Source organism: Rhinoraja longicauda, chromosome 23, assembly GCF_053455715.1.
Source record: "Rhinoraja longicauda isolate Sanriku21f chromosome 23, sRhiLon1.1, whole genome shotgun sequence".
NCBI classification, from domain to species: Eukaryota; Metazoa; Chordata; class Chondrichthyes; order Rajiformes; family Arhynchobatidae; genus Rhinoraja; species Rhinoraja longicauda.
Window position 1 is genome coordinate 36,983,875 of NC_135975.1, and position 25,356 is coordinate 37,009,230.

The following is a 25,356-nucleotide window of genomic DNA, read 5'->3' on the forward strand; positions in this document are numbered from 1 at the left end:
TGCCATGCAACACGTTGCTTCACGCGAACACCCCTATGATAATTAACTCTCAGCATCCTGGTGCAGCGGTAGAGATGGGGCCTCACAGCGCCACAGACCCAGGTTTGATCCTGACTACGGGTGCTCTCTGAACGGAGTTTGTATGTTCTCCCTGTGACCACGTGGGTTTTCTCTGGGTGCTCCGGTTTCCTCCCACAATCCAAAGACGTACAGGTTTGTAGGTTAATTGGCTTTAGTAGGAATTGTAAATTGCCCCCAGTGTAAGATAGTGCTAGTGTACGGGTTGATCGCAGGTCAGCGTGGACCTTGTGGGCCAAAGGGCCTGTTTCTGCGCAGTATCTCTGAAGCCTGAAGTCTCAGCTCTTCCCAATGCCTGAACCCCTTTTGCTGGGCTCGAGGAGCCAGAGGGCCTGCACTACAGGTCCCCAGACATGGTAACCATGAGTGGGAGGGTTTGATCCTCGCTGAGGGATCTGGCCCATCTAGTCCCATCATTACCAACGAGTGGCTGACAATCGGTGTCCGTCACTTCTGTCATGATGTGATATTCTCTTGTTAGGAAAATGCTCTTGTTCTGTGCTGCATTTAAATGAGAAAAGCTCCCAGAAGGTTTTTATTCTTTACTTGAAATTGAGTTTTATCTGATGCAGATCGAGAATAGCTGTATTATAAAGATCTCATCTTTGATAAGGAGTAGGAAAAATAACTGCAGATGCTGGTTTAAATCGAAGGTAGACACAAAATACTGGTGCAAGTCAGCCTGTCAGGCAGCATCTCGGGAGAGAAGGAATGGGTGACGTTTCAGGGACTTTGTCCCGCTCCCTCCCCTGACATCACTCTGAAGAAGGGTCTCGACCCATTCCTTCTCTCCAGAGATGCTGCCTGACCCGCTGAGTTACTCCATCATTTTGTTACTCCACCTTTATCTTTGATAATGCATTGAGTGACAGCATCAGAAGGTGTGTGTTTTGTGAAATAAATGCATCAGAAGATGCGGTCCTGTCCGGCCGGGACCTTTAGACGTTGTTGAGATTATATCACTGTATGAGGGAGTTATATAACTAAATATTAACAATGGGATGTCACACAGAGTGAAAGCATCTTTAACTTATGATGGTTGAACAACAATAAGCATGTTGCTGCACCTGGAAATGTGGAGGTTTCAATGCGGATTATGTAAACTAACCAAGGGGCTCGACCCAAAACGTCACCTGTCCATGTTCTCTAGGAATGCTGCCTGACCTGCTGTAACTCCAATACTTTGTGTCTTTCCTTGGTAAACCAGCATCTGCAGTTCCTCAGTTCTAAACTTAAACTCCGCTGCTGCTTGACCTGTAATTCAGCCGGTGAAGAGTAAGATATTCTCTGCACTGTCATCACTGCTCTGAACTCTGTAACTCAACCCACCATGCACCGCCCTGCAACCTTTCAGTCAGAGTCATAGAGTGATACAGTGTGGAAACAGACTCTTGACCCAACGCCCACACCGACCAACAATGTCCCAGCTACACTCGTCATAGAGTGATACAGTGTGGAAACAGACTCTTGACCCAACGCTCACACCGACCAACAATGTCCCAGCTACACTCGTCCCACCTGCCTGGGCCTGGTCCATATCCCAACAAACCTGTCCTATCCATGTACCTGTATAACAGTTTCTTAAACAATGGGACAGTCCCAGCCTCAACTACCTCCTCTGGCAGCTTGTTCCATACACCCACCACCCTTTGTGTGAAAAAGTTACCCCTTGAATTCCTATTAAATCTTTTTACCTTCACCATGAATCTATGCCCTCTGGTCCTCGATTCCCTTACTCTGGGCAAAAGACTGCATCTATCCGATCTATTCCTCTCATGATTTTGTACACCTCTATAAGATCTCCCCTCATCCTCCTGCGCTCCATGGAATAGAGGCCCAGCCTACTCAACCTCTTCCTGTAGCTCACACCCTCCAGTCCTGGCAACATCCTCGTAAATCTTTTATGAACCCTTTCAAGCTTGAAAATATCTTTCCTACAACATGGTGCCCAGAACTGAACACAATATTCTAAATGACCTGCCAACTTATCTACCCAATACTGACTGATGATATAGTATAATGTAAATTTGCCAAAAGTCTTTATGACCACCTTATCTACCTGCGACTCGACCTTCAAGGAACCATGCACCTGTACTCTACAACACTACCCAGAGGCCTACCATTCAATAGACAATAGACAATAGACAATAGGTGCAGGAGTAGGCCATTCAGCCCTTCGAGCCAGCACCGCCATTCAATGCGATCATGGCTGATCACTCAATCAGTACCCCGTTCCTGCCTTCTCCCCATACCCCCTCACTCCGCTATCCTCAAGAGCTCTATCCAGCTCTCTCTTGAAAGCATCCAACGAACTGGCCTCCACTGCCTTCTGAGGCAGAGAATTCCACACCTTCACCACCCTCTGACTGAAAAAGTTCTTCCTCATCTCCGTTCTAAATGGCCTACCCCTTATTCTCAAACTGTGGCCCCTTGTTCTGGACTCCCCTAACATTGGGAACATGTTATCTGCCTCTAAAGTGTCCAATCCCCTAATTATCTTATATGTTTCAATAAGATCCCCCCTCATCCTTCTAAATTCCAGTGTATTCACTGTGTATGTCCTGCCCTTGTTCGACGTCCCAAAATGCAACACCTCACACTTCTCCGTGTTAAATTCCATCAACCATTCCTCCGCCCACCTGGCCAATCGATCCTGATCCTGCTGCAATCGTTCACAACCATCTTCACTATCTGCAAAACTACTAACTTTTGTATCATCAGCAAACTTGCTAATCTTGCTTGCATGTTGTCATCCACACATGTCAATAGTCACTGAGAGCCCCTCCATACATGCAGATATTCTAAGGTCAACTGCAGGTTGGAAAGTTGTACTGCAGAGAATGTGAAAGAATTTTCTGCCTTGCTCAACGGGTCAGTTACTGCACAGTGGTGCAGTGGTAGAGTTGCTGCCTTATAGCGCCAGAGACCCGGGTTTAATCCCGCTGTCTGAACGGAGTTTGTACATTCTCCTCGTGACCTGTGTGAATTGGAGAGCTTTGACTATAAAGATGTAAAGGTTTGTAGGTTAATTGGCTTAGTATAATGTAAATTTGTCCCTAGTGTGTAGGATAGTGTTAGTTTGTGGCGATCGCTGGTCACCATGTTACGTGCAGTATCTCTAAACTAAACTAAATGGGAATTGGAGAAAATTAGGTCCAGGTCCTACTAGGCCGAGCCGCATCTAGCTGCATCCAGGCCGAGCCCTTAACACTGACACCACTGGGTCCTGCTACCCCTCCTGTAATACCAACCCACACCCTCATTGCACTCTCTCTCCTAGATGCACTCGTCCCTTCACATAACCTCTCCTGACCGTCCCTCACCATCTGCCCTTCTCACACCCTGGGTAATTTTAGTAAATAAGGATAGGATAAAAATTAGGTTAGTTTAGTTTATTGTCACCGTTTACCGAGGTACAATTAAAAGCTTTTGTTGCATGCTATCCAGTCAGCCAAAAGACAATACATGATTACACTTGAGCCGCCCACACGATAAAATGGATAACATGCAAGATAAAGTCCAGTAAAGCCCGATTAAAGATAGTCCCTGTTTAGTGCAAGATAAAGTCCAATAAAGTTCGATTAAAGATAATCCGAGGGTCTTCAATGAGTAGTCCTTAGTAGTAGTCATTTGAAGTCAGATTACATGTGTGAAAATGTAGTTGCATTTCACATTTATTCCCAGTTATACAGAGCTGACACAGTCTCAGCACAGTCGAGGTCAGTTTGCATCACCACCGCTCTTGTCTTTAGTTTACATTAATTTAGTTTTGAGATACAGCGTGGAAAGAGGCCCTACCTCTGCGCCACCGTGCCGCCGTCTTGAAGAGAGTGGAGTGCGAGGTGGTGCAGGAATGAGGGTAGGGGAAATGGCATGGTTAGTATTAGAGGAGGAGCAGCAGGACCCAGTGCTGTCAGTGTTCAGGGCCCGGTGACCCCAGCCTGCGGGCGTGTGGTGAAGAGGGAGCCGACCTGGCAAAGTCAACCTGCTGCTTGTCGGGAACAAGATGGGCACAGTCAGCAGCTCCTCAATGGGGCCATAGGGCAGGCAGTGAAGACCAGGAGTGGCACTAGCCCCGCCTGTCCTGCAGTTATGCTTTCACTCTGCTTCACCCTAGACAGAACAAGACGAGCTCACCTGGTCCTTACCTATCACCCCACTAACCTCCAACTGTAAGACATCTTTCTCTGACATTTCCATTACCTTCAATGTGCTCCTGTTGCCAACTCTTCCCTCTAAAACTCCTTGGTTCACTCATCCCTTCCAACAAATGCACTCCCTCCCCAGGTACTTTATCTCAGTAAAGAGCATTTTATTTTTGGTTTAGTTCAGAGATAGTGTGGAATCAGGCCCTTCAGCCCTCCGAGTCCGCACCGACCAGCAATCCCCGCACATTAACACTATCGTACACACTAGGGACAATTTACATTCATACCAAGCCAATTAACCTACAAACATGTATGTCTTTGGAGTGTGGGAGGAAACCGAAGATCTTGGAGAAAACCCACAGAGGGAGCATGCTGTCTTCCTACAGACAGTATCTGTAGTCAGGATCAAACCTGGGTCTCAGGTACTGTATGGCAGCAACTCCATCGCTGCGCCACCGTGCCGTCCACAATTGTTGTTATATGTCCCAAACAGAACAATAAAATTCTTACTTGCAGCAGCACAACAGAATATGTAAAGATAGTACCCTGTAAACAATGTAATAAATTGCACACACACTCATATGTATGTACGTATATACATACATACATACTATCACAGGAGATATAACTCCTGTTCTTGCACCTCTTCCTTCACCTCCATCCAAGGACTCCAGTACCCTTTTCAGGTGAGATAGAGGTTCACGTGCACTTCCTCCAACCTTGTCTATTGCCCTTGGGGCTTCCCTTGTGTCCTTTAATCATGAGAGACCAAGCGTAGACGAGGTGACCGTTTTGCTGAACACGGACACTGTCCCCTGAGACCTGCTGGAGTTTCTGGTTGTGAACCATTTTAACTCCCCTTCCCATTCACATGCCAACTGTTCTGTCCTTGGCTTCCTCCATTGCCAGAGTAACTCCCCTTCCCATTCACATGCCAACTGTTCTGTCCTTGGCTTCCTCCATTGCCAGAGTAACTCCCCTTCCCATTCACATGCCAACTGTTCTGTCCTTGGCTTCCTCCATTGCCAGAGTAACTCCCCTTCCCATTCACATGCCAACTGTTCTGTCCTTGGCTTCCTCCATTGCCAGAGTAACTCCCCTTCCCATTCACATGCCAACTGTTCTGTCCTTGGCTTCCTCCATTGCCAGAGTAACTCCCCTTCCCATTCACATGCCAACTGTTCTGTCCTTGGCTTCCTCCATTGCCAGAGTAACTCCCCTTCCCATTCACATGCCAACTGTTCTGTCCTTGGCTTCCTCCATTGCCAGAGTGAGGCCACACACAAACCGGAAGAACTTTGGTAGTTTACAAACCAATTGTAAGAACATTAAATTCTCCAATTTCAAATAATTCCTCACATCTCTTTCTCCTCTCCCTGCTCCCCTCCATTTCTCCCACCATCCCAGTCACTCTGTTCCTTCCCACTCACTCTCCTTTCCTCCAGCTTTCCATTTCACTTCACCTTTTTCCTTCTCTGTTACTATCTCCACCTATCTACCAATCACACCACTACCAATCTGAAACAATTAATCACTTGCCAGGCTATGTACCATTAATACCACCCAGCTTTCACACCCGACTCCACCAGTCTAAAGAAGAGCCCCAGCTCGAAACGTCATCTGTCCATCCCATCCACAGATGCTGCCTGACCCACAGTTCCTCCAGCATATTATGTTTTGCTGAAGATTCCAGCATCTTTAATCCCTTGTTTCTTTTATCTCCATTGGAAAAACTAAAGTCATTTGGATCATAGAACAATGAACAGAACAGCACCAAAAGATGCTTTTTAGTTCACGATGTCTGCACGTATATATCCAAATTAAACTAATCCCTTCTACCTGCACATGTTCCATATCTCTCCATTCTCTGCTCAGTCACATGTCTGTCCAAAAGCTTCAACACCACGATCATACGTCCTTCCACCACAATCCCTGGCAGCACGATCCAGGCACTTTCCACTCTCTGTGATTAAAAGAATTCCCTGCACATTAGTTTAGTTTAGAGATGCAGCATAGCAAAAGCTTCAGCCCATTGAGTCCATTGTTCACACTAGTTGTATGTTATCTCACTTTCTCAACCACTCTCTACACATTAGGGACAAGTTTTGTATAAAGGCCAATTAACCTTCAAAACCTGTACATCTTTGGGATGTAGGAGTAAACCGGAGCGCCAGGAGGAAACCCACACGCTCACAGGGAGAACGAACAAACACGACCCATTTTTGTAACTAATCTATATCCTCCTGGCAACCTTCATATATATATATATATATATATATATATATACATACACACACACACATCACAAACAACACGGATCCCAGTGCTGATCTTTCACCTTTGAGTGGCTCTACCCTGATCACAAAGCTCCAGCTGCATTATTGTACCCCAACTACCCTCCATGGTGAATACTGATGCACATTCTTGTTTGGTACTTTACCTACATCCTCTGGCCTCCTTTAACTTTGAATGATTCTTGTCACTCTTGCTTTCAATGTGTATATAAAATGCCGTGTCAACGGAGTGCACAGATCATAGAAGAATACGAAAAAGGAACAGACCCTTTGGCCCACAATGTTTGTGCTGAACATGATGCCAAGTTAAAATGATCTCATCTGCATGTACATAATCTATGTCCCTCCATTCCCTGCACTTCTATGTGCCCATTCCAAAAGCCTCTTGAACTCCACTATCGTATCTGCCTCCACCATCACCCCCAGCAAAGCGTCCCAGGCCCTCACTACTCTATGTGTAAAAAAAACTTGCTCGACACATCTCCATTAAAGATTCCCTCTCTCGCATTATAGCTGTGCCCTCAGGTGCTGGACATTTCCACCCTGGACAAGAAGGTTCTGACTGTCCACCCTATCAATGCCCTTCATAATTTTATATACTTCTATCAAATCTCCCCTCAACCTCCGACATTCCAAAGACAACAATCCAAGTCTGTCCAACTACTCCCTGTAGTGGAAACCCTCTAATCCAGGCAGCATTCTGGTAAACCTCCTCTGCACCCTCTCCAAAGCCTTCAAGGTTATAAATCCTCTCGGAAAGAGTGGGTGGGGAAGCTCTGTTGGTAAGGAATTAAATTTGGTCCTTCTAGACATAGTGACATAGGATCAGAAGATATTGTCATTGGGGATAGAGCTGAGAAATTGTAAGGATAAAAAGACTCTAATGGAAGTTCTTTACAGGCCCCCAAACAGTAGCCAGGCTTTAGGGTACAAGTTACATCAGGAGATACAATCGGCATCTGGGAAAGGCAATGCTACGGTGGTCATGGGAGATTTCACTGTGCATGTAGACTGGGAAAATCAGGTTGGTACTGGACCCCAAGAAAGGGAAGTGCCTCCGAGATGAATTCTTAGAGCAGCTTGTTGTGGAGCCAACCAGGGAAAAGGAAATCCTGGATTTAGTGTTGTGTAATGAACCGGATTTGATAAGGGAACTCAAGATAAAGGAACCATTAGGAGAAAGCGACCACAATATGATAATATTTAACCTGAAATGTGAGAGGGAGAAGGTGAAATTGGATGTTTCGGTATTACCGTTTGGCAAAGTGGATCACAGAGGCATGAGGAAGGAGCTGGCCAAAGTTGACTGGAAAGGGACCCTAGCAGGAATGATGGTGGAACAGCAATGGCAGGAATTTCTGGGAATAATTTGGAAGATACAGGATCTTTTCATTCCAAAGAGGAAGAAAGATTTTAGGGAGACGGATGAGGCGATCGTGGCTGGCAAGGGAAGTCAAGGACAGCATAAAACTAAAAGATAAGGCGTATTAACATTGCAAGGATTAATGGGGGGCCAGAGGATTGGGAAGCTTTTAAAGAACAACAGAAGGTAACTAAAAAGGCAATACGGGGAGAAAAGATAAAATACGAAGTTCATCTAGCTAATAATATAAAAGAGGAAAGCAAGATTTTCTTCAGTTATATAAAGAGTAAGAAAGAGGCAAGAGTGGACATTGGACCGCTGGAGAATGATGCAGGAGAAGTGATAATGTGGAATAAAGAAATGGCAGAGGAGTTGAATAACTTTTTTGCATCAGTCTTCACAATGGAAGACACCAGCAACGTGCCTGAAATTCAACTGAGTCGGGGTGGAAGTTAGTGGAGTGGCTGTTATTGGCGAGAAGGTGCTTGAGAAGCTGAAAGGGCTGAAGGTGGATAAGTCACCATAAGGTTCTGAAAGAGGTGGCTTAGAGATTGTGGAGGCATTGATAGTGATAGTTCAAGAATCACTAGAGTGAGGAATGGTCCCAGATGATTAGAAAATTGCCAATATTACCCCGCTGCACAAGAAGGGAGTAAAGCAGAATCGTGGGAACTATAGGCCGGTTAGTCTGACTTTGGTGATTGGTAAGATTTTAGACTCCATTGTAAAGATAAAATGTTCGGAAGTCAGCGTGATCTTGTGAAGGGGAGGTCTTGCCTGATGAATTGGCTGGAATTCTCTAAAGAGGTAAATAGCAGGACAGACCACGGAGAGCCAGTGGACATTCTTTACCTTTCAGAAAGCCTTTGAAACGGTGCCACACGTGAGACTGCTAAGGAGAGTGGTCGGCGTGGACTGGTAGGGCCGAACGGGCCTGTTTCCGTGCTGTAGTTGTTATATGGTTATAAGATGAGAGCTCATGGTATCAAAGGGCAGATACTGGCATGGAAAGCAGGTTGGCTGGATGGCAGAAGGCAAAGGGTGGCAATTAAGGGTCTTTTTCTGGTTGGCTGCCAGTGACCAGTGGAGACCTCAGCAAAGGTCAGTGTTGGGCCCTCTTCACGTTGTGTATTAATGATTTGGATGAGGGGATTGAAGGCTTTGTGGCCAAGTTTGCGGAAGATACGAAAATAGATGGGTTGGCAGGTAGTGCAGAGAAAGCAGGAACTCTGCAGAAGGACTTGGACAGGTTGGGAGCATGGGCAGAGAAGTGGCAGATGAAAAAGAGTGTAGCAAAGTGTGGAGGTAGAGCAGCCAGAGGAGGTAGTTGAGGGAGGGACTACCACGTTTAAGAAACAGTTAGACAAGTACATGGATAGGACAGGTTTGGAAGGATATGGATCAAACGCAGGGAGGTGGGACTAGGGTAGGTGGGGCATCTTGGTCGGCGTGGGCAGCTTGGGCCTAAGGGCCTGTTTGCTGTGCTGCATTACTCTATGGCTTTACTCTCCCGTACAAATTTCATTGATAATATTTTACCTGCTGCTTCTAGCAATCTTTGTTTAACATGTTAGACACCTGGTTCAGGTCACGTTCAGGTAACGTGTATTCAGGCAGCACAGTGGTGCAGCGGTAGTGTTGCTGCCTTACATCGCCAGAGGCCCAGGTTCGATCTTGACCACGGGTGCTGTCTGTACGGAGTTTTGTACGTTCTCCCCGTAACCAGCTTGGGTTTTTCCCCAGGATCTTCGGTTTCCTCCCACACTCCAAAGATGTACAGGTTTGTAGGTTAATTGGCTTCAGTAAAATTGTCAATTGTTCCTGGTGTGTGTACGATAGGGTTAGTGTGCGGGGATCGCTGGTCGGTGTGGACGGTGCACCCAAGGGCCTGTTTCTGCACTATCTCTAAACAAAACTAAATGTTTGAGATGTTGTTTCGTTCAAGGATAAGTTCCTTAGGATTGCAATTCTCTGTGTAAAAGTGGACGTTATGTAGTGCTAGGGGAAAAAAAATGTGTAGGGGAAAAAAAACCTGCAGGTGCTGGTTTAAATTGAAGGTAGACACAAAATGCGCAGGTAACTCAGCGGGTCAGGCAGCATCTTGGGAGAGAAGGAATGGATGACGTTTCGGGTTGAGACCCTTCTTCAGACTGATGTCAGGGGAGGGGGCCATTGATGTCAATGTCCCGAGATGCTGCCTGACCCGTTGAGTTACTCCAGCATTTTGTGCCTACCTATTACTTAGTGCTAGCTGTGTGTTTTGTGTGTATTATAGAGTTGAGAGTGATGGTGCTGAAGCTGCCAAGAGTGAGCAGAGTTTGACTGAAGTCCCAGAATCAGCAGAGCCACTCGTAACTCCTGGAACTCCCATACATTTTGACTTGTGTCCAGCAAGTGAAGATAGTGAACAGAAGTCCAGCAGCGGGTATGTGGAAACAGGCACAAAACAATTACAGCTCTTCTTCATCCAAGGACATGTATAGTTTAATTGGTTAACTGTCTTTCAGCCGCACAAACCCGTTTGGAGAATCGTGCCCGGAGAAAGATACTACTTCGGAAGGTAGGGTCTGCATGAGGAAATAACAACACGAAAGCTGGGAGCGGAGTGTTGGTAATCAGAGCTTTGTGTATGCCACTGAAGTATCTGCTTGAGATGTTCAGAGTGAAAGGCTCATTGATATTTCCCCACACAGCTCAGACTGCCTCTCACTACTCCCACCCGTGTACATATGAAACAATAGGCCTTTGACTTGCAATGTGAGAATGTTCGCAGCATGGGAACCGGCCCTTCGGCCCACGATGTTTTGATCAAACATGATGCCAAACAGAGTGGCACGGTGGCGCAGCAGTAGAGTTGCTGCAGGAGACCCGGGTTTGATCCTGACTACGGGTGCTGTCTGTACACAGTTTGTACATTCTGTGACCACGTGGATTTTCTCCGGGAGCTCCGGTTTCCACACACACTACAAAAACATGCAGGTTTTGTAGGTTAATTGGCTTTGGTTAAATTTTGGAATTATCTATAGTGTGTTGGTTAGTACTAGTGTATGGGGATCGCTGGTCAGCGCAGACTCGGTGGGCTGAAGGGCCTGTTTTCATGCTGTATATCTAAAACTATCTCTTCTGATCCTTATCCTTCTTTTTTCTGCCTATTTAAATGCCATATAAACACCACAGAGACACAGCACGGAAACAGGCTCTCTGTGACGACCAGTGATCCCCGTTCATAGAAACATCGGTGCAGGAGTAGGCCATTCGGCCCTTCGAGCCTGCACCGCCATTCAATATGATCATGGCTGATCATCCAGCTCAGTATCCTGTACCTGCCTTCTCTCCATACCCCCTGATCCCTTTAGCCACAAGGGCCACATCTAACTCCCTCTTAAAAAAAGCCAATGAACTGGCCTCAACTACCTTCTGTGGCAGAGAATTTCACAGACTCACTACTCTCTGTGTGAAGAAATGTTTTCTCATCTCGGTCCTAAAAGACTTCCCCCCTTATCCTTAAGCTGTGACCCCTGGTTCTGGACTTCCCCAACATCGGGAACAATCTTCCCGCATCTAGCCTCTCCAACTCCTTAAGAATTTTATATGTTTCTATAAGATCCCCCCTCAGTCTTCTAAATTCCAGCGAGTATAAGCCTAGTCTATCCAGTCTTTCTTCATATGAAAGTCCTGCCATCCCAGGGATCAATCTGGTGAACCTTCTCTGTACTCCCTCTAAGGCTAGAATGTCTTTCCTCAGATTAGGAGACCAAAACTGTACACAATACTCCAGGTGCGGTCTCACCAATGCCCTGTACACCTGCAGCAGAACCTCCCTGCTCCTGTACTCAAATCCTCTTGCTATGAATGCCAACATCGCATTCGCTTTCTTCACTGCCTGCTGCACCTGCACGCTTGCTTTCAATGACTGGTGCACCATGACACCCAGGTCACGTTGCACCTCCCCTTTTCCTAATTGGCCACCATTCAGGTAATACTCTGCTTTCCTGTTCTTGCCGCCAAAGTGGATAACCTCACATTTATCCACATTATATTGCATCTGCCATGCATTTGCCCACTCTCCTAATCTATCCAAGTCACTCTGCAGCCTCCTAGCATCCACCTCACAGCTAACACTGCCACCCAGCTTCGTGTCATCCGCAAACTTAGAGATATTGCATTCAATTCCCTCGTCCAAATCATTAATATACACTGTAAATAACTGGGGTCCCAGCACTGAGCCTTGTGGTACCCCACTAGTCACTGCCTGCCTTTCCGAAAAGGACCCGTTTATTCCTACTCTTTGCTTCCTGTCCGCCAACCAATTCTCTATCCACCTCAACACTGAACCCCCAATACCGTGTGCTTTAAGTTTGTACCCCAATCTCCTATGTGGGACCTTGTCGAAGGCCTTCTGAAAGTCCAGATATAACACATCGACTGGTTCTCCCTTATCCACTCTACTAGTTACATCCTCGAAAAATTCTATAAGATTCGTCAGGCATGATTTGCCTTTCATAAATCCATGCTGACTTTGTCCGATGATTTCACCACTTTCCAAATGTGATGCTATCACATCTTTAATAACTGACTCTAGCATTTTCCCCACTACCGATGTTAGGCTAACTGGTCTATAATTCCCCGTTTTCTCTCTCCCTCCCTTTTTAAAAAGTGGGGTTACATTAGCTACCCTCCAATCCTCAGGAACTACTCCAGAATCTAAAGAGTTTTGAAAAATTATCACTAATGCATCCACTATTTCTGAGGCTACTTCCTTAAGCACTCTGGGATGCAGCCTATCTGGCCCTGGGGATTTATCGGCCTTTAATCCATTTAATTTACCTAACACCACTTCCCGACTAACCTGGATTACCCTCAGTTCCTCCATCTCGTTAGACCCCCGGTCCCCTGCTATTTCCGGCAGATTGTTTATGTCTTCCCTAGTGAAGACAGAACCAAAGTAGTTGTTCAATTGGTCTGCCATCTCCTTGTTCCCCATGATCAATTCACCTGTTTCCGACTGCAAGGGACCTACATTTGTCTTAACTAGTCTTTTTCTCTTCACATATCTATAAAAGCTTTTGCAGTCAGTTTTTATGTTCCCTGCCAGTTTTCTCTCATAATCTATTTTCCCTTTCCTAATTAAGCCCTTTGTACTCCTCTGCTGGACTCTGAATTTCTCCCAGTCCTCTGGTATGATACTTTTTCTGGCTAATTTATATGCTTCATCTTTTGTTTTAATACTATCCATGATTTCCCTTGTTAGCCACGGATGCACTACCTTTCCTGGTTTGTTCTTTTGCCAAACTGGGATGAACAATTGTTGTAGTTCATCCATGCAATCTTTAAATGCCTTCCATTGCATGTCCACCGTCAACCCTTTAAGTATAAATTGCCAGTCTATCTTGGACAATTCACGTCTCATACCCTCAAAGTTACCTTTCTTTAAGTTCAGAACACTTGTTTCTGAATTGACTTTGTCACTCTCCATCCTAATGAAGAACTCCACCATATTATGGTCACTCTTGCCCAAGGGGCCTCGCACAACAAGACTGCTAACTAACCCTTCCTCATTACTCAATACACAGTCTAGAATGGCCTGCTCTCTCGTTGGTTCCTCGACATGTTGGTTTAGAAAACCATCTTGCAAACATTCCAAGAAATCCTCTTCCTCAGCACCCCTGCCAATTTGGTTCACCCAATCTATATGTAGATTGAAGTCACCCATTATAACTGCTGCACCTTTAGTGCACACACTCCTAATTTCCTGTTTGATGCCATCCCCAACCTCACTACTACTGTTAGGTGGCCTGTACACAACTCCCACTAGCGTTTTCTGCCCCTTAGTGTTTCGCAGCTCTACCCATATCGATTCCACATCCTCCGAGCTAATGTCCTTCCTTTCCACTGCGTTAATCTCCTCTCTAACCAGCAACGCTACCCCACCTCCTTTTCCTTTCTGTCTATCCCGCCTGAATATAGAATATCCCTGGATGTTGAGCTCCCAGCCTTGGTCACCCTGGAGCCATGTCTCCGTAATCCCAACTATATCATAATCATTAATAACTATCTCCACATTTAATTCATCCACCTTATTACGTATACTCCTTGCATTGAGACACAAAGCCTTCAGGCTTGTTTTTACAACACTCTTACCCCTTATACAATTATGTTGAAAAGTGGCCCTTTTTGATTTTTGCCCTGGATTTGTCTGCCTGCCACTTTTACTTTTCACCTTGCTACCTATTGTTTCTACCTTCACTTTACACCCCTCTGTCTCTCTGCTCATGCTCCCATCCCCCTGCCACATTAGTTTAAATCCTCCCCGACAGCACTAGCAAACACTCCCCCAAGGACATTGGTTCCATTCCAGCTCAGGTGCAGACCGTCCTGTTTGTACTGGTCCCACCTCTCCCAGAACTGGTTCCAATGTCCTAGAAATTTGAATCCCTCCCCCTTGCACCATTTTTCAAGCCACGTATTCATCTGAAATATCCTCCTATTTCTACTCTGACTAGCACGTAGCACTGGTAATAATCCAGAGATTATTACCTTTGAGGTCCTACTTTTAAGTTTATCTCCTAGTTCCCTAAATTCACCTTGTAGGACCTCATCCTGTTTTTTACCTATATCATTGGTGCCAATGTGCACCACGACAACTGGCTGTTCACCCTCCCCCTCCAGAATGTTCACTAGCACTATCTCGCGCACCCGGGACAATTTACAATCTTTACCAAAACCAATTAACCTACAAACCTGTACGTCTAGGAGTGCGTGAAGAAACCGGAGCACCTGAACGTACAAATTCCACACAGTCCGGGGTGGATGGGAAACATGAACTCATTCGGCTGATGCTGAACTATTGGAATTTACTCTATTGCAGATGCCTGAAATATAAAAGTAAAGCAAAATATGCAGGAAATGTGATCCCGAGAGTAAAGCAGAAAGCTTCTCAGGTGCAGGAAGTAACTGCAAATGCTGGTTGGCACCAAAGATGGGCACAAAATGCTGGAGTAACTCAGCGGGTCAGGCAGCATCTCTGGATAAAAAGGAATAGATGTTTTAGTTCAGACAATCTCAGAAGAAGGTTTTCTGAAGAATGGTCTCGACCAAAATGTCACCTGTTCCTTTTCTCCAGAGATGCTGCCTGTCCCACTGAGTTACTCCAGCATTTTGTGTCTATCGAACCTTCTCAGATACCTGTTGTTGGATTGGAGTATGGTGGAAGATCACAGATTGGCAACATTTCTTCTGCTGGATCTGCTGAGTGTTTCTGGCATTCTCTCATTATAATCCATGTTTGGTTTAGGTATAGGTTTAGTTAAGTACAGTTTGGTTTTGTGTAATGATCCACACAGGTATGTGGGAGTTAGATTGTGGAGCTTGGTAGCAACCACATTCTTTACACTTTTTCCACAGATTCGCTGCTGCACCAAGTGTTTACCGTGAGATTTTTGGGCTCCATAGAAACGAGAACTGACCAGGGGGATGAAGTGATTTACGAGACCATGCAGCAGGTTCTGGCTGCACGGGCCATCCATAACGTCTTCCGTATGACCGAGTACCAAATGGCGGTCAGCTCCAGGAGGCTGAGGTAAGGAGAGGCTGGTGGGCCTGCTTTTCACCCGGTTAGAAATTGGCTGAGAAAATCTGCTAACAGATTTAGACTTTTTAAACTTTACAGATAAAGTGTGGAAACAGTCCTTTGGCCCACTGCATCCTACACAAAGGAACAACATTGGCTTCTCGAGCCATAGAGTCATACAACGTGGAAATAGGCCTTCGGCCCGGCGCCAAAAACCGACCAACATGTCCCAGCTACCCCAGTCCCACCTGCCTGCCTTTGGCCCATGTCCTTCTACACCTATCCTTTTCTTGTATCTGTTTAAATGTTTCCTAAACGTTGTCTAAATGTTTCCTAAACCCTGCCTCATCTACCTCCTCCGGCAGCTCGTTCCAAACACCCACCACCTTTTGTGTGAAAAAGCTACCCCTCAGGTTTCTATTCAATCTTTACCCCCCTCACTTTAAACCTCTGGACGTAGTTGTACTCTCCATAACTACTTTAAATTAAGTACAACTGTGGTTGCTTGTCCTAACGTGCTACCCTAGTGACCCATCAGTCCCCTGCCCTGCCCTAATTTCAGAGATCAGGTCAAGCTTTGCCCTCTCTCTACATTTTGCTGGAGGAAACGTTCCTGAACACATTTGACAAATTCCACCCATCTCCAGACACCCTTCCTATAACAACCCTATATGGTCCAGCAGTTGTCTGCAATCTCCATTGAATGTTTAGGGGCTGACACTGCAATATGAACAAGGTGATCATCCCCTTTTTATTCTTCAGCTCCATTCTAAAGCCTCACCCAATGCTCCTTGGGCAACGTCATCTTGTGCTACTATTGTGATGTTCCCCCTCAAACAGTAAAACAACTCCCCCTCCTCTTTTACCCACCCTGGAACATTAAGCTGCCAACCCTGCCCCTCCCTTAGCCAGATTTCCATAATGACTATCACGGAGGGCACTGTGGCGCAACGGTAGAGTTGCTGCCTCACAGCGCCAGAGACCCGGGTTCCATCCTGACTACGGGTGCTGACTGTACGGAGTTTTACATTCTCCCCGTGACCGCGTGGGTTTTTAACGGGATAATAGACAATAGACAATAGGTGCAGGAGTAGGCCATTCAGCCCTTCGAGCCAGCACCGCCATTCAATGCGATCATGGCTGATCACTCTCAATCATTACCCCGTTCCTGCCTTCTCCCCATACCCCCTCACTCCGCTATCCTTAAGAGCTCTATCCAGCTCTCTCTTGAAAGCATCCAATGAACTGGCCTCCACTGCCTTCTGAGGCAGAGAATTCCACACCTTCACCACTCTCTGACTGAAAAAGTTCTTCCTCATCTCCGTTCTAAATGACCTACCCCTTATTCCCGGATTTCCGGTTTCCTCCCACACTCCAAAGACATAGAAAAATAGGTGCAGGAGTAGGCCATTCAGCCCTTCGAGGTAGCACCGCTATCCGATATGATCATGGCAGATCATCCAAAAGCAGTACCCCGTTCCAACTCTTTCCCCCATATCCCTGATTCCTTTAGTCCTAAAAGCTAAATCTAACTCTCTCTTGAAAACATCCAGTGAATTGGCCTCTGCTGCCTTCTGTGGCAGATAATTCCATAGATTCACAACTCTCTGGGTGAAAACGTTTTTCCTCATCTCAGTCCAGAATGAGGTTATTCTTAATTATTCTTAAATTGTGACCCCTGGTTCTGGACTCCCCCAACATCGGGAACATTTTTACTGCATCTAGCCTGTCTGATCCTTTAAGAATTGTATATGTTTCTATAAGATCCCCTCTCATTCTAAATTCCAGTGAATACAAGCCCAGTTGACCCCTTCTTTCATCATATGACAGTCCCGCCAACCCAGAATTAACCTGGTGAACCTACGCTGCACTCCCTCGATAGCAATAATGTCCTTCCTTAAATTAGGAGACCAAAATTGCACACAATACTCCAGGTGCGGTCTCTCCAGGGCCCTGTACAACTGCAGTTGGACCTCCTTGCTCCTAAACTCAAGTCCTCTTGCAATGAAGGCCAACATGCCATTAGCTTTCTTTACTGCCTGCTGTACCTGCATGCTTACTTTATTATATTATACCTCAACTGCCATGCATCTGCCCACTCACACAACCTGTCCAAGTCACCCTGCAGCCTCATAGCATCCTCCTCGCAGCTCACACTGCCACCCAGCTTTGTGTCATCCACAAACTTTGAGATGTCACATTTAATTCCCTCTAAATCGTTAGTATATATTGTAATTAGCTGGAGTCCCAGCACTGAGTCTTGCGGCACTCCATTAGTCACTGCCTGCCATTCTGAAAAGGACCCGTTAATTCCTACTCTTTGCTTCCTGTCTGCCAACCAGTTCTCTATCCATGTCAATACCTTACCCCCAATACCATGTGCTCTAATTTTGCTCACTAATCTCCTGTGTACAGGTATAGGTAGTACAGACATATAGATGTATAGGTTTGTATGCTAATTTGTTTGGTATAAATGTAAATCGTCCCTAGTGTGTGTAGGATAGTGCAAGTGTGCGGGGATCGCTGGTCAGCACGGACTTGGTGGGCCAAAGGGCCTGTTTCGGCGCTGTATTTCTAAACTAAACTAAACTAAGTAATGTCCTAGTCACATATATCTGTGCACATCCTGAGTTCATTCGCCATACCTGTCAAGCATCCAGCATTGAAATAAATGCAATTTAATCCTCAATGACTTCCACTTTCCGAGCCCCCACTCCCTCATCTTTACTATGGATGTCCAGTCACTCTGCACCTCCATCCCCCACCAGGAAGTCCTTGAAGCCCTCCATTTCTTCCTCGACCGCAGAACCAGCCAATTTCCATCTACTAACACTCTCCTCCGCCTAGCAGAGCTGGTCCTCACCCTCAATAACTTCTCCTTCAACTCCTCCCACGTCCTCCACATCCAAGGTGTAGCTATGGGTACCCGCATGGGCCCTAACTATGCCTGCCTCTTTATAGGGTACGTTGAACGATCCCTGTTCCAGGCGTACACTGGCACTATTCCCGAACTCTATCTCCGTTACATTGATGACTGCATCGGTGCTATCTCCTGCGCCCATGCAGAACTCATGGACTTCATCAACTTCACCACCAATTTTCATCCTGCACTCAAATCCACTTGGACCATCTCCGACACCTCCCACCCCTTTCTTCACCTCACATTCTCCATCACAAGAAATAGACTATTGACTGATGTCTATTACAAACCCACTGACTCCCACAACTATCTCGACTACACTTTTTCCCACCCTGTTTCCTGCAAAAACTCTATCCCCTACTCCCAATTCCTCCATCTACGCTGCATCTGCGCCCACGATCCATACTAGGACATCCGAGATGTCATTCTTTAGGGAACAGGGGTTCCCCTCTCCCATCATAGATGAGGCCCTCACTCGTGTCTCCTCGGTACCCCGCGGCTCCGCCCTTGCTCCCCCTCTCCCAAGTCACAACAGAGACAGGTCACTAGTCGTGACCTTCCCCCTATTAGCCGTCGCATACAACACATAATCCTTCAACATTTCCGCCACCTCCAACTAGCCAAATTTTCCCATCTCCACCATTTCCACTTTCCGCAGAGACCGTTCCCTCGGCAACTCCCTAGTTAACTCATTCCTTCCCACCCAAGCCACACCCTCCCCAGGTACCTTCCCCTGCAACCACAGGAGATGCAACACCTGTCCCTTTACCTCCCCCCTCGACTCCATCCAAGGACCCAAACAGTCTTTCCAGGTGAGGCAGAGGTTCACCTGCACCTCCTCCAACCTCATCTATTGTATCTACTGTTCCAGAGTATCACAAAATGCTGAAGTAACTCAGCAGGTCAGGCAGCATCTAGGAGAGAGGGAATGGGTGATGTTTCGGGTCGAGACCCTTCTTCAGACTGATGCTGTTCCAGATGCCAACTTCTCTACATCGGCGAGACCAGGCGCAGGCTCGGCGATCGTTTCGCTCAACACCTCCACTCAGTCCGCCTTAACCAACCTGATCTCCCAGTTGCTCAGCACTTCAACTCCCCCTCCCATTCCCAATCTGACCTTTCTGTCCTGGGCCACCTCCATTGTCATAGTGAGTGAGGCCCAGCGCAAATTGGAGGAACAGCATCTCATATTTCACTTGGGCAGCTTACACCCCAGCGGTATGAACATTGACTAGTCTTCCTGTCTTTGTCCCACCCCCTCCCCTGACATCAGTCTGAAGAAGGTTCTCGACCCGAAACATCACCTATTCCTTCTCTCCAGAGATGCTGCTGCCTGACCCGCTGAGTTACTCCAGCATTTTGCATCTACCTTCGATTTAAACCAGCATCTGCAGTTTTCTTTCCTTAAACCTATGCTCGATAGTTACAGACGCCTCTGCTCAGCGGCACGTCTCTGACTATCTAATCCCTGCCTCATAACTTGCCTTATTCCTGGCAGCTCTCGTCTACCATGCTCCATGGGAAACAAACCCAGCCTCATAACTCATCACTCATAACCAGGCAACATCCCCGGTGAACATCCTTTGCCCACGTTCCAGAGCAGTCCTGTCCTTTCCAGAGTGATGACCAGAACTAGATGCAGTATTCCAGCTGTAGCCTAGTGATGTTTCACATGGTTGAACCATGAATTTAATTGAATTGAGTAGAATGCTTTATTGTCACATGTGACAAGCACAGTGAAATTCTTTGCTTGCATACCTTGCCAAGGAATGCAAATAGTTGCTCATAAAGGGTGTTTACAAAGTTACAAACCCCCCCCCTCCCTCGGCGCCAGTTTCCCCTTTGTTCTCCCCCCACCCCCCCACGCTGGCTCCCCCTTTGCTCATTGTTCCGCCCATGCCCATTGCTCTGTTCTTGCATTCTTTGCCACAACTAACAAAAGCAAGTATCCTGTCTGCCTTCTTCACCACCTTGTTACTTCTGCAGCTTCCTTCAGGGATCCTTATACCCCAGGGTCCCTCTGTTCCTCACTACCATTCATTGCATGTAACAGCCTCACTATGCACCTGTACCTCTCCCTCTCTCTGTTCCATAACAATTTGCAGGAATGTACCATTTATTGTGCAAGTTCTGACCTGACGTTGATATACCAAAAGTGCAATTTTCCCATTTTATCAACTTCTTGTGAGGCCGAAAAATGCTGCCCTCAATATCAACACCAGCTTGTAACTTTTGAAAGGATGGGTGACTCTTTCAGTGAATGCTCCTGGTTGTTTCGCCTTTTGCACTGAACCCTTCTCCACCTGCTGGTGAAAGCTGCCTTCACGTAACATGGAAGGAAATACAATGGATCATTTCAATCTATTTGAGAAATATATAAATTAAAAACTTCAATTGAACTTTTTTTGTTGGCATTCATTGAGTCCATGTCTGCCAAAACATATGGGATTTGTTCATGCACAAATTGCTGGTTGAAGTTCTCATTAACACACTTCTCAAAGAATAGTTATTGAAAAGGCCTGGATAGAGTGGATGCGGAGAAGATGTTTCCACTAGTGGCAGAGTCTAGGACCAGAGGCCATAGCCTCTGAATTATAAGGACCTACCTTTGGAAAGGAAATGAGGAGGAATTTCTTTAGTCAGAGGGTGGTGAATCTGTGGAATTCTTTGCCACAGACAGCTGTGGAGGCCAAGTCAGTGGATATTTTTAAGGCGGAGATTGATAGATTCTTGATTAGTACGGGTGTCAGAGATTATGGGAAGAAGGCAGGAGAATGTGGTTGAGAGGGAAAGATAAATCAGCCATGATTGAATGGCAGAGTAGACTTAATGGGCCGAATGGCCTCGTTCTGCTAGAACATGAGAATCTGTGGACAATATTTGCTGGATTTAACATTTTTCTTCTGATCTTCAATATTTTTCTCAGATTTGTCATTCGTGAAAGACATGTAGTAGAAAGAAATTAAAATTTGGTATTTTGTGCAGAAGCTAATGTTAATTTTATACAAAAGGTTTCAATTGACAACAGATAAAAACACTTGGTATAATGAATGTCAAATATAATTTCCTGTCACTAAATAAACTGTTCTATTTATTACAGGTTCATTGATCCACAAACTCAGAATACAAAAATAAGTGTGAGTGACAATATTTTAATTTGTTTTCTGTGGTAATTGTGTTTCAACTTGAATGAGTTTGGGATGATTTACGGAGCATCCTGTATAGTTTCCAAATCATGGATTTTTACAGCATTTCAGTGCAAGTCAGACATAATAATTGTTAGTGGAGTTCGATGATACAAAGTTCCATGTCTAGAAAGGATGGTATGGAGTATTTGTATTTGATATTTGCATCTGTGTTTCAGTTTCCCCTCAGTGATGTGCCTCTATCTGCCACCCATCAAGATAACAAGAGGTTGATTGGCTTTGTAGCACGAGCTCCTGACCCTCACAAGGAGAACAGAGCATCACTCAACTGCAGCATCTTTGAAACAAATGATGACGGCAACGAGGTAACGCTGCTTCTCAGACCAAATGACCTGTGAAACCAGCTCATCAGTCAGAGTATAGAAGTTGGGAGATCATGTTGCAGTTGTATAAGACGTTGGTGAGACCGCATTTAGAGTATTGTGTTCAGTTCTGGACACCATATTATAGGAAAGATGTTGTCAAGCTAGAAAGGGCGCAGAGATGTTTTACGAGGATGTTGCCAGGACTAGAGGGCCTGAGCTCTCGGGAGAGGTTGAGTTGGCTGGGACTATTCCTTGGAGCGCAGGAGGATGAGGGATGATCTTATGGAGGTGTACAAAATCACGAGAGGAATAGATCGAGTAGATGCACAGAGTCTCTTGCCCAGAGTAGGTAAATCAAGGACAGAAGTTTAAGGTGAAGGGAGAAAGATTTAATAGGAATCTGAGGGGTACGTTTTTCACACACAGGGTGGTGGGTGTATGGAACAAGCTGCCAGAGGAGGTAGAGAACAAGCTGCCAGAGAACTATCGCAATGTTTAAGAAACATTTAGACAGGTACATGGATAGGACAGGTTTGTGTAGATGGGACATGTCGGTCGGTGTGGGCAAGTTGGGCCAAAGGGCCTGTTTCCACGCTACATCACTCTATGACTCTAAGCACTTCTTCCCACATTCCTCCAAGCCTGCTGTGTCACTCGTGTCCCCTGATTGCTGACCTGCCTAAAGTCTACCAACTTCAGAATTTACTGTCCCCATCCCACGTTTTATAGTCCCGAATGCAATGACATTCCTCTACATCACAGCCCAGCCCCACCTGCTGAATTTCAAGTCACCTTCGCAGTCCGTCCCTCCCCCACCCTAGTTGTCCTGCCAGTTTCACTGTTCATATCCCGTCCATATCACCTCTTCCACAGCCAACATTTTGGGCTTCACCTTTCTTTGGTCATCGCTGCCGGCTGTGATTTGTTCTGTACCTTTTCATACCTCTAGTCTCCCCCTCCCCCTGACTCTCAGTCTGAAGAAGGACCTCGACCCAAAACATCACCCTTTTCTTCAGATACTGTCTAAAGTCATACGATCATAAGTAGAATTAGGCCATTCGGCCCATCAAGTCTACTCCGCCATTCAATCATGGCTGATCTATCTCTCCCTCGCAACCCCATTCTCCTGCCTTCTCCCCATAACCTCTGGCAACCGTACTAATCAAGAATCTATCTCTGCCTTAAAAATATCCACTGACTTGGCCTCCACAGCCTTCTGTGGCAAAGAATTCTACAGATTCACCACCCTCTGACTAAAGAAATTCCTCCTCATCTCTCTCTCCTTTAATTCTGATCTGCGGTCTGACTCGCTGAGTTACTCCAGCTTTTTGGGTCTATCTGTGAATCCATCCTCCTAGTTCATTTCTTCAGTGGAAGAAGCCTCAGCATCTATCCTGCTACTTCCCGTCGATTCATGTGGCCTCAATCAAATCTCCTCTCATTTTTCTGTGCTCTGGTGACGGGACTAATTATCCTCAATATCTGCTCAAAGTCCCAACCCTTCATCTGATAAATCTCTTCTGCAAGGCCACAAAAACATTGAATTCTTCAATTTCAGGTCACCTCCCCCTCTTATTTACCTAGCCTTGACGCCTCTCGCACACACCTTCCTATACTCCCCCCCACCCCTCCTCCATCTCCCCCATACTCCGTGCCTTCTCATTTTCTCTACCCTACCCCATTCACAACGATTCACCGTCCCTCCCTCTGGTTCTACATTTCACTCTCCACCCTTCTTATCAGTTTCCCTATTTGCTGCTTTTTGTTTAGACAACTACTTACCCAATCAATTCCACGGTTGTGATCTTAGCCAACTTACATATCCCTCGGGCCATGGACAGTTTAGTTTAGTTTAGAGATGCAGCGTGGGAACAGGGCCTTTGGCCAACCGAGTCGGCGCCGACCAGCGATCCCCGCACACTAACACTATCCTACACACACTAGGGACAATGTACAATTTTACAGAAGCCAATTAGCCTGTACGTCTTTGGGGTGTGGGAGGAAACTGGAGCACCTGGAGAAAACCCACACAGGTCGTGGGGAGAACGTACAAACTCCATACAGACAGTTCCCGTGGTCAGGATTGAATCTGGGTCTCTGGTGCTGTAAGGCAGCAACTCTACCGCTGCATCACCGCACCACCCTTTTGTCTTCCCCACGTTTCACTTCTGGTCCTGACTTATTTTCCAATCAATACCCCCTTACCACTGACAACTTTCCAGCTCTTGTCGCACTCTTTTTACTGACTATATGCCCTCTTCTCCATGTGTCTGAAGAAGGTTCCCAACTGAAACGTCATTGATTCATCTCCTTCCATTGCTGCCTGACACACTGCTTCCTCCCGCACTTTGTTTTTCTCCTCAAGGCCAGTTGATCCTGCGTTTGACACTGAGACCACAGCTGCATATGGTCCTGCCAGGGGAAACTCACCACAGCCCCGTACCGTTGCTGTCGGATCTCATTCTGCTTTACTCCAGATAACTTTTCTTGTTTCATGTGGTCCCAGCATGTTTACCTCCCAGACACGGGAGCCAGCAGGTACGGGCAAGTACTACAGGCCCACCACCGGTACCCTTCATTCCAGAGCCTTGCCGATCCACAAAGGTCACGGCCTAGGGGGGGTGGGAGATCCCAGCCCGCAGAGACGGCTATGGGAGCCGGCTCTGGCAGCGGATCTGCTGGCTCTGGCTGGGCCGGAGTTCCAGAGCTCCGGCCACAGGCAGCAGATTCGTCCCGCCGATCGGCCACGGAAGTCCCAATGAGATTGAGATCGGTCGCCTCGCCCGGCCTTGGCACCATATTTTCAGGGGGACTTCCGGAGGGGGATATTGAAGATGGGGCCAGACCACCAGTTGATGGAAAATCAGTGGTAGACGTACCTGAGATGGGTCATACCTGCGTTGTACGTGTGTGCCTGCCCACACTCTGCTGCCATCTACCTGCTGCTCTGTTGCTGGCACACGCTACTGAGAGTAGGAGCAGGATAAAGAGGCCCAATGTTGGGGAATTGGGGCCAGTGGCTGAAACAATGAAATACCGTCAATTATATTCATTTCAAGAACCAGTTAAAACCCTTTTCAGATGAGTTGGCCAGCGTTAAGATGTGTGTATATGAGGTGATCTGGTCAGTAATACATCATTTGCCTCTTGTTCTCCAGATATGTTCCGTTATAGACTTCGGAAGGAAGATTACTCAGGCCGAGAAGGTGAGTGTTAAACTGGCTTTCAGAAATATGTAGTAGGTGATAAATGTATGCATGTTTAAAGATGTGAAGTTTATTGTCAAACATTCAATCTGATGGTAGAGTCCGCGCAGACCAGCGATCCCTGTTCTATCCGAGAGACTAGGGACAATTTACAGAAGATAAATAACCTACAAACCAGAACGTCTTTAGAATGTGGGAGGAAACCGGAGCACCCGGAGAAAACCCACAAGGTCACGGGGAGAACGTACAAACTCCGTACAGACAGC

General features: G+C 46.4%; 1 protein-coding gene across 2 annotated transcripts in view; it reads left to right on the forward strand.

Moving 5' to 3' along the window:
* Window positions 1-25,356, forward strand: part of appl2 (adaptor protein, phosphotyrosine interaction, PH domain and leucine zipper containing 2) — a 93,218-nt gene that overhangs the window by 61,801 nt on the left and 6,061 nt on the right. For both annotated transcript variants that reach the window (XM_078420065.1, XM_078420066.1), the window contains 6 exons: window positions 10,159-10,308; window positions 10,391-10,443; window positions 15,288-15,462; window positions 21,474-21,510; window positions 21,738-21,884; window positions 25,043-25,090. In XM_078420065.1, coding sequence (XP_078276191.1) covers window positions 10,159-10,308; window positions 10,391-10,443; window positions 15,288-15,462; window positions 21,474-21,510; window positions 21,738-21,884; window positions 25,043-25,090 — 610 coding nt within the window. The remainder of the gene's footprint in view (window positions 1-10,158; window positions 10,309-10,390; window positions 10,444-15,287; window positions 15,463-21,473; window positions 21,511-21,737; window positions 21,885-25,042; window positions 25,091-25,356) is intronic.